Source organism: Pyrus communis, chromosome 3, assembly GCF_041283825.1.
Source record: "Pyrus communis isolate YQ-2024b chromosome 3, ASM4128382v1, whole genome shotgun sequence".
NCBI lineage: Eukaryota > Viridiplantae > Streptophyta > Magnoliopsida > Rosales > Rosaceae > Pyrus > Pyrus communis.
Window position 1 is genome coordinate 23,630,846 of NC_142567.1, and position 9,979 is coordinate 23,640,824.

A 9,979-nucleotide genomic window follows, 5' to 3' on the forward strand; every position below is an offset into this window, starting at 1 on the left:
AAAATGTTGTTGGGTTCGTTTTCTATAAACTTCTAAGGCCTAATTGCATAAACAATTCTTGTAGTGTGATAGGATTGTCTCAAGATAAACAATCGGTTTCTCTACTTACTATAAACTAATTTAATGGGAGGAGGAGGGCTTGGACCCTGAAATTAGTTCAAAAATTGAAATTTCATGAATTTTCGTCTAAAGGACTCGAATGAGCATAGCGTGAGAGGTTAATTTTGTCATTTCACTTTTGTTAATTGAAAGGCAACATTTCAGAGAGACATGCCAAATGGTCTATCATCAGTGACAACATGTAGTCCTGGAGGTATAGGGTTTATTCTGAAAGGTCTCAGTGTAATTACGAATGGAACCATTTGTTATATAAATGGTCATTTGTTTTGTCAAATCTTAAATGCGGAATTCTAACACGCCTTGTCATGTGAGACCAAATTTTTAGTGAGCCACACATCTAGAGATCTTCCACATCGTGAAAGGAAGGACAAGCATATTAATAGTATGCACTTAGAGTATACCCGTTAATGGGGTCCATAAAGAGTAAAGACCCAATATTACCCGCTCTAATACCTGATATTGTCCCCAACTTAATTAAACACCTGTAGCCCAAGAGGTGTGGTGTTTATTCTAAAAGTCTTGGTGTAATTAGGAATAGATCCATTTGTACTGGGAAAAAAAAAAAAGGCGACGCAAATTTGGTTAATATATGAGAAGAAAAATAAGTACTTTGGTTTGTGAACATAAGAAAGGCACGATATCATTGTCCTAAAGCTGTAAACATCTCTTTACTTGCATATCATGACATTTCATAATGCATATATAACTCCAATATAAACCAAAAGCCTTACATGATGTATGATCCCTTATGCACCTTACTGGCATACACCAATGTCAAATCTTGATCAATTGCCCAACAAATAGAACATAAGAAGTGGGAGAGGAAAATTGGTGATATCATGGAGATGTGGAGAATGAGAGTAACAAAGAAATTGTGCGTTCTTTGTTTGGCTCGAGGGATTTCTTATATATGGAACTCCTCATATACACTATTCTAAAAATTCCCGCCTAGACGCTAGGCGGCTAGTCACCGCCTTGATTAATGCCTAGACATTTGAAAATTAAGAAAGGGTGCCTAAACCTATTGAGGCACCCGCCTTGGCCGCCTAGCCCTCCAAGACCTGCCTAGGCATCTGCCTAGGTTGCAACTCACTTAGACAAAAAATAGATAACTTTCATTTTGCATTTTAATTTTTTCAATAAATTGTAAGAGACTTGTTGAATACTTAAATGAACACACATTATATGCTTTTTTCCCATGTTTTCATTATGTTCCAATAGCTCATAATATATATATATATATATATCATTTTATTTTGTAGTTTATGATGAAATTATATATATTATAAGTATAAATAGACACTTATTTATACGAAATATAATAGATTTAATTAAATCTGCCTAGTTTGCCTAGGCACCCTCCTAGACCCTGCCTAACCGCTGGGCTCCAACCCGCCGCCTGACTAGCGCCTAACATCTTTTAGAACCTTGCTCATATATACCCCTTTAATAAGATTCAGGACTAGTAAGCTAACAACTATGATTCTTGACAGAGGTTGTGACTTCAGTGAATAGTTAATCTCATAAGGGGCTCACGTGCAGTCTTCAGACAGAGACTTGACAAAAATTCAATTTTAGGCTAAATGGCTAAACAAGGGCTTAAATATCAATTCTACTTTACCGACGGTGTTATATATGATCTAATGTCATTTTTTCTTCACTTGTTAATGATAAGTTTTTTTTAGGCCGGTGAAGTCGGGGAATGCTAATGAAACTTGGATACCAGGGATGACTCAAGATCAAGATCACACGAACATAAAGCAGACTTCACAAACCTACTGCATAGTAATTTATCAGAAAACTAAATATAGATGACTAGAACAGACACAGAAATCAAGCACAACAATTCTAGGTGAGCGGCCTGTGTACATATGAACTTAACATTTCAGAAAAAATTCACACACATTTATATGCATTTACTGGAACACGTAGCATGCTTAATCGTAGCAACCTTAACGCTAGGGCAAGTCGAGCTAGCAATATTTAAATAGCAATTTATTCATTAACATCAACTCATATACAACAATGTACAAAAATTCCCATGAACTTATGGGGATCGCTGGATGAACATTCAACAACTCTCAAGTCACAAAAGCGAAACGAAGAACACAAAAGAGGTGTTCACCCGCAAAACCCACGTTTGGGAAAAACTGGTGCTCATTACTTATAACCAGGTATTTACTGTGGATAAAGTTCAAATACAAAGGTAACATTCAATAGCGGTTTATGTCTTAATTAATCTACTCGAAGAGGCATTTATATACCTTCGTGCAACTTCATCTTCGCACATCACCAAGTTTTTGGTCTTTGCAAAACATGGCAGCTCCTTCTTGAACTCTTCATCTTCGTAGCACCAACAACAACACAAATATGTAACGACATGGCTGATTGAAACTTCAAGACAAAGACAAAATATACCTAAGATGATTATATACCATAAGGAACAAGTGTATCTTAGATCATCATGCAGAATGTGGATGTGAACCAATTTCTTTTCGGATTTAAAATCAAATTTTCATGAAGAAAATGATGAACTTTTCACACAAAAATGAATATATATATTGGTGGCAGCAGCCTTCTCAAAACAACGAGAATGAAACATTAAGGGATGTAGGGATGAAGTCTAACCTTATATGGAAAGAGAGGACCAAAAACAACAACGGGAGCTCCGATGATTGTGTCACATAACTTATTTAAATAGACACGTGACGTAAAACATGTAAAACTAAACATTATATAAATATGCTTAGACGTCTTGTCATCTAGATACAATTTTAAGTCCAAAAATGAATCACAAAGAAAAATAATCAAGAAGAAAAAAATAGGTCACTGAGTGTTGCGTCAGAAGAACAAAGATTAACTTGATGGTGAGATTACTAATTAAGGAAGAACCAATGGCGTCAAAATTTGTATCTTTAGCCTTTTTTGGGTAAATTTCAAATGACAGGGATCAAACTGCCACTTCACCTAAACTCGAAGGGTACACAATTTAGCTGCCCTTTATTTTTTAGCACAACTTTGGTTATATTACGGTAGAAATTTTTATCGTAACAAGAGACTATTAGCATTCATAAAAAGGGGTAACTAGTTTTAAGCAATGATGGATTGTGATTTCCTCTTTCATTAATCAGTCTAACATGACAATCCAAAAATAGGCATGTTATCGAATAGGAACCAACTGCTAAGATGCCAAGAAACTATCTCCAACTTGGGGAAAATAAAACCTTCTAGCACCTGCATGTGATCCTAGACATTGTTAATCCATTTATAATACAAAACACATTTACTAACTGCATGCCTCAAACGAATTTGGTTATTAGAGTTTACAGCTCACCTTTACCACCAAACTGTGATTGGCTGGCTAGCTCTCTGAATTCGACTTGGATCTGATCCAAGAAAACTATAAACTAAAAAGGGTATAGTGTTTAATTATGATTAGTGATCGTGAGCCGTCCATTTTAGATAAATTAATCAACAGATAAGATATAAAATTATGAGAAAAAGGGAGAGGGAGGGAGACTTTGTTTTTATAAAAAACATGGAGCTTGATCTCATATATTCGCGGACAATACCAATACGAATGAAACTGTGGATAATTATATTTCAGGATTTGTGTCATGTTCTTGCTTATTTTATGTGGTTTTAGAATTTTAAATGGCTCATCCATATCATTGTGGTCGGCTTTGATAATCTAATGATTAATAAATACTAATTTATATGTTGAAGTGGAGACAAATTTTAAGTTCATCTCCTAATTACCCACTTAGTATACTTTTAATTAGCGGAGATGTCATGCTACAAAGCGTAGTAGCTAGTTGTGGAATTAAAATATATAGCATATCTGCATATGACAGCAGAGCACAACAAAAAATTAAGAATGGCATTATGAAACCTTATTTTAGCATCGAGATGGCCACATATTCTACGGCCCCTGCCACAAAAGAAAAATGCTTGAGATGTGGAAAAAAAATGTCCTAAAATTTTGAATCTCATAACATGTGACACCATGTTATTTAATTTTTCATTATAGTGAACTTTATTTGTTTTTAACAAGTAGCATATTGTTAATTAGGGATGAGTGTGGACTAGTTTGGTTCGATACATACCAAATCAATCTAACATCCTGGTTCATATTGATTCGATTTACGGCGAATCAAACTACTTTCATTTAGTGACTAGTTTAGTGTTGAGAGGATCAATCCCACATCGGAGAAATGAGAGACTTTGAATATGTTTATAAGAGGTTGGGCTGCTCCTTATATTAGCAATTGGTTTTATGGTGGAACCTCAACTTTCTTCAAGGTATTAGAGCAGATTGTCCCATGTGTGACGCCCAACGGCCACATGTGCTAAGTTTGAAAATTCATCACATGTGGGCATGTTGAGAGGATCAATCTCACATAGGGGTTGCAAGTGCTTATAAAGTTGAGCCATTCCTCATATTGCCAATTGATGGTGGAACCTCAATTTTTTTTCATTTGGTTCTTCCATTTTTTATTCAGAAGCACTTAAACAAGTCTTCATATAAAATGGTCGAACCAAACAAACCAAACCGATCACTAAATGAAGTGGTTAGATTCGATTATGCTACAAGTCTTTATTTAAAATATTGTAATGTCATACCCGAACTTATCATTATAAACAACGAACAACAATGTTTGAATTGACCATATGAAAATATAATTTCTTTTTGGTAATTAATCCTATAAGAATATGATGTAATTTGCTTATTTGCTACTCATTTATTAGATGACAATGACGGTTCGTCCTTTTCGTTTTAACAATGGATTAGGAGAAACCTAAATGGATAGGTGAGATGATAGCAAACAAATCATGTATATGCATACAAACAACCTAACCCTAAAGAATATACCGTTGTTAATTCCCCCGCGGCCCACAATTTCAATTTAATTTTTATAACCATATTAGTTTATATGATGATGAGATGCTTCGTTGTAAAGCATTTTGTTTTTTTATAATTTAAATATCTTCACATAAATGTTACCATGATCTTGTTTATTTACATGGAATTTCGCTTTCTTTCAACAACTTTTGGGATAGAAACAATCATCCCAACATATAGTTACATCATTTTCTCTCTTTACCTTGTACGTACTCAATCAGTAGCGAATTCATGAAATTTTTATACCAAGTACATGATATATTCTAAATTTGCATCACTCTTCGCTTTCTTGTTTAGTAGTTCAAAAGTCTATGCCGTAGCTTTTTCGGATGATTTCTATCAAACAATTTGTTGTTATGGCAGTTATACTCTTCTCACATAGAAATTCTTAGAACATTGTCGTAAGTTAAAAAAGGCAAGTAGGAGCAATAGTCTTCATTCGTCTTTATCTGAATTCAGCAATGTAAATAAGTAAATCATGTTGAATTTGAATTTTGAATGATCACACATTTTGACCAATGCAATATTACTCTTAACAAATGAAAAATGAATTTAATCACTATAATTATGTTGGGAATTCCTTTTTGTTTGATGATTAGTGCATGATAAAAGACAAGTGAAGCCAGCACCAACTAATCACACTTAGCCACAAATTATAAATAAAATAATATTGGTCGGTCTAAATTTTCGAGGATCATTGGGAGGACCCACAACCGCAATGACGCAAAGGCAAAACGTTGGCCGGTGAATGTGATCAAACTTCTCCATCACAGCTGATCAGTCAAGCCTCCAAGTCACATCAGCCGTCCACGTGGCAAGATGGGAACAAATTGGAGGCCCGCCTACTAGCCCTCCCAGACAATGACAGGTGGCTGCCAATTGTACATGTCGTTGAATTTCAGATGTCACCGGATGGAAACCGACTATTCCGGTTACTCATCGTGTTAACGTTGTCATTAGGGACCCCTATATATAACTGTCACTATGACACTAACCAAAAGCAATCAGAGCAAAAGCAGCTTATTTTCCTCGTGACTGTCCGTCTAAGGCTTTTTGATTAAGTCAGAAGTCCAAATGGCGATCAACAGAATTGCAGTGGGAAGCGCATCTGAGTTTGGTCAGGCTGATGCTCTGAAAGCAGCTCTTGCTGAGTTCATCTCAGTCCTCATCTTTGTTTTTGCTGGTGAAGGGTCTGGCATGGCCTTCAGTAAGTCACCCTCTCCATTTCCCAATTCGTTTTACGTAACTTTCGTTCAAACGTATTATATATTATCATACTGTAAATCTAAACTATATACTTCAAGTACGGATCTTAATGATCTATGTTGAAGTCACCTCTTTCATTTCCTACTTTGTTTTATGTAACATTCGCTCAAACACATTGTGTTCTACTTATAATAAGAGATGGAAGAATAAATTGGTTAGGAACTTGCCACTTAGAAATGAGAAATATTACTAAACCATAGATCTAAGTGATTATTTATTTATTTATTATGTCATAGTACGCATTGCTTAATTTTTTTGTCTTCTGTTTTTGCAGACAAGCTAACTGACAATGCATCAACCACACCCGCCGGCCTTGTAGCCGCTGCCCTAGCGCACGCCTTCGCCCTTTTTGTCGCCGTCTCAATCGCCGCAAACATCTCCGGCGGGCATGTCAACCCTGCCGTCACATTCGGAGCCTTCATTGGTGGCCACATCACTTTCGTCAGGACTATCTTGTACTGGATTGCCCAGCTGATCGGAGCCGTCGTTGCTTGCTTGCTCCTCAAGTTTGCGACCGGCGGATTGGTATGCCACTAACCCACCGTCCCAAATTAATACTTTCAATCGAAACAACCAATTTTTTTAACATGTTAATTGATTTGATGCAGGAAACATCTGCTTTCTCCCTATCATCTGGCGTCAGTGTATGGAACGCTCTGGTCCTCGAAATTGTGATCACCTTCGGCTTGGTTTACACCGTGTACGCAACCGCCGTGGACCCCAAGAAGGGCAGCATCGGCACCATTGCACCCATTGCCATCGGTTTCATTGTTGGTGCCAACATCTTGGTTGCCGGTGCCTTTGACGGTGCATCCATGAACCCCGCAGTCTCCTTCGGCCCAGCTGTCGTCAGCTGGACATGGGACAACCACTGGGTCTACTGGCTCGGACCATTTATCGGCGCTGCCATTGCCGCCGTCGTCTACGAGCTCATCTTCATCGGCCCAGACACCCACGAGCAGCTCCCTACCGCAGACTACTAAAAAGTTTCAAGTTTTTTGTTTTGCTTTTTGGTTTCAGTTCAAGTTGATGAAATGGGTGGTGGTTTGGTGACGTTTTGTAATTTGGATGTTGTTAATTGTTGAATTTGATGTGGAAGTTGTATTGTTTTGTTTTCCGTTCGTCATCCGTGTTCAATTTTTTAAAAGAAAAACTAATAAGAATAACTTGAAAATTTTGAGTGTTAACATAAGGACAAAATAAAAGATAAAATAAATAGTATCATGATTGATTTTTTAATGTCAAAATGTGGTTTTTCGTTAAAGTCATTTTCGTTAAAATTTCCATTTTTAAAAGGAAAAAAAACATTTTTGGTGTAAAGGGACATGCATGCGTTTGATTAAAATATTAGGGTAAATATCAGTTTACTAACCTTAAATTTTGTGGTTTTCAATTTACTAACATCAAGTTTCGTGGTTTTCAACATTTGATGAATGAAGTTTTTTTCGTCACAGAATCATACCTAAAGTGTTAATTTTGGAACAATCTCATACATTCGTTAGTCTGACTGTTGTGGTGCCCACACAGACAATGACTGATGTCAATAAGGCCCACGTGAATATTAAAAAATTAAAAATTAAAAAAATATATATATCTGGGCGCCCTACCCCACCCCTCACCCCTTCGGACCCCCTTCCTCCTCCGTCCTCCGTCCTCCGTCCTCCGTCCTCCCTCCCTTCTCTTCCCTACCCTACCACCACGAGATGAAATTGAACAGCCAAGATCTTTGTTCAGTTCCTTGATTATATTAACCAGACTTGAGGGGACCTTGACACCCTCAGGAACAGAGAAAGAGAGACCCATGGCTTGACCCGGACCGTGATACGTGTCCTGACCCAGGATGATAGCCTTGACCCTGTCGAAAGAGGTGGAGTTGAGGGCGTTGAAGATCAAGTGAGTGGACAGATATATGGGAACGCCGCCGCAGAGTTCACTCTCAACGAACTTAGAGAGGGTCTTGGCGTAGGGTTTCTGAAGCTCCGACGGCAACGCTTCCAGCCACAGTTTCACTCCTTCGCCTAATTAGTAATTACCCGGACCCCAAATTAATCTGCAGAAAGTAATTAACGTAGCGAAATTTGATTTAACTAATTAAATACATTTGGACTTGGAATAGGAGACTCTCTTGGAGCAGATGGAGAGGTTGCTTCTGGCTTTGGCGAGCAGCTTTTGGAATTCGATGCGTGGCTTCTGCTGGCCGGTGGGGTAAGTGGAGGCGGCCGAGGAAGAGTCATTGTTGGTGGTAGACGAGAGTGAGTGGTCGGCACTTGCGGTGAAATCGGATTTGAAGCGTTTGGCGGAGGGAACTTGGGCAGGTGGGAAGAGATCGAATAGGGTTTTGTTTTTCTTGGTGGCCCAGATTTTTATTTTTTAATTTTTAAATTTTTTAATATTCACGTGGGCCTCATATTAACATGTGACGTATAGTCGTTGTCCACCAAAGTGTCACGTTATCAGCTAACGACTGATTTAACAGTCAGGCTAACGGATGTATGAGATTGTCTCAAAATTAACATTTTAGGTATGAGTTTGGGACGAAAAAAAACTTGATGTACCAAATGTTAAAAACCACAAAACTTAAGGGTAGTAAATTGAGATTAACTCAATTAATTAAGTATAAATAAGTCAGCTAATTATTAAATTAAGAGATAATCGGATTGCTAGATCATGCCAAAACATGCAACGAAATGGCTAACCACAAATGAGGCACATAGGCCCCAGAATACATGCCGGCCTCTTTGTGGTACAAAGATGGATGTGGCGGCAGCATATGCTCTAGGAAGTGGGGAGCAACTCTTATGACTCGAGTACATTGTTATTGCGATATTCCATGATACAATATGCAGAAAGGCTCACGCATGACATTGTATCTTTGGTACATGACACTACAATGATAATGTACCAATGTCATGAAAGTCCTACTCATCGTTGTGATGTATGCCATATATCTCATGCGGTGGAAAAACTCTTAATAATACCCTTGTAGTTGCATTCCTTAGCATCTCAAAATCGAACTTTCATTCATACTTCCTCCATTTTGGACACATGTGTGCATCACTTGCAAGAGTAAAATACGGACTTCCGAGTTTGCGTCAAGCGTCAAATAGACTTCAATGCCTTAAAATGACCTTTTCCCACACCTCAAATTACTTTCCCCACATCCTTTTATTTTTTTAATAATTTTTTTATATTCTATGCACCACTAACACCTAATAGAAAAAGGTTGGTGTTATCTACACACCTATTTTTACCTCTCACACATCCTTCTCAATTTCTGGCCGTCGAATTGAATAAATTGAAGAAGATCAACGGACAAAAATTTAACAAGGATGTATGAGAGGTAAAATGGAATGTGTGAATAGTACTACTACCCTAGAAAAATATGAAAAAAGAGACATAGTCTCTTGTCCTATTACACCAACTAACACCTGATAAACACACACACACACATGCACACATAGAGTGGGTTTTGAGTCAGAATCCAGCACATGGATGAGTGACTATAATCCACCGTATAACCTGCAAAAGCCAAAGGACTCAACAGGAAGCTCGGAGAAAAGAGACAGAGCCACTTGTCTTATTACACCAACTACAACAATGGCAACCAATAATTAAAATCTAATGTCGACAACAAGACGACATCAGATATTGAAAGAGACCAGGGACTTGGTACAGTAAAAAAAAGAGGAG

General features: G+C 37.6%; 2 protein-coding genes across 2 annotated transcripts; one reads left to right on the forward strand and one right to left on the reverse strand.

Annotated features, from left to right (window-relative positions):
* The first annotated feature begins 6,023 nt into the window (after positions 1–6,023).
* LOC137716380 (aquaporin TIP1-2) lies at positions 6,024–7,410 on the forward strand. The gene is made up of 3 exons (XM_068455825.2): positions 6,024–6,230; positions 6,564–6,814; positions 6,898–7,410. The coding sequence occupies exons 1-3, from the start codon at positions 6,098–6,100 to the stop codon at positions 7,270–7,272; spliced, it is 759 nt and encodes a 252-aa protein (XP_068311926.2). The 5' UTR covers positions 6,024–6,097; the 3' UTR covers positions 7,273–7,410.
* Positions 7,411–7,787: 377 nt separating this feature from the next.
* Positions 7,788–9,102, reverse strand: LOC137714279 (uracil-DNA glycosylase). Its single transcript, XM_088690392.1, is given in 5 exon segments — positions 7,788–7,823; positions 7,919–8,062; positions 8,065–8,144; positions 8,389–8,635; positions 8,986–9,102. Coding segments are annotated over 5 exon segments (624 nt in total).
* Between the last annotated feature and the right edge of the window lie 877 nt (positions 9,103–9,979).

Bases quoted from the DNA above. Each gene is read 5' to 3' on its own strand.
- LOC137716380 (XM_068455825.2), top strand. From the start codon at position 6,098: ATGGCGATCAACAGAATTGCAGTGGGAAGCGCATCTGAGTTTGGTCAG. The intron at 6,231-6,563 runs GTAAGTCACCCT...CTGTTTTTGCAG, and splicing joins AGGGTCTGGCATGGCCTTCA to ACAAGCTAACTGACAATGCA. The intron at 6,815-6,897 runs GTATGCCACTAA...GATTTGATGCAG, and splicing joins AGTTTGCGACCGGCGGATTG to GAAACATCTGCTTTCTCCCT.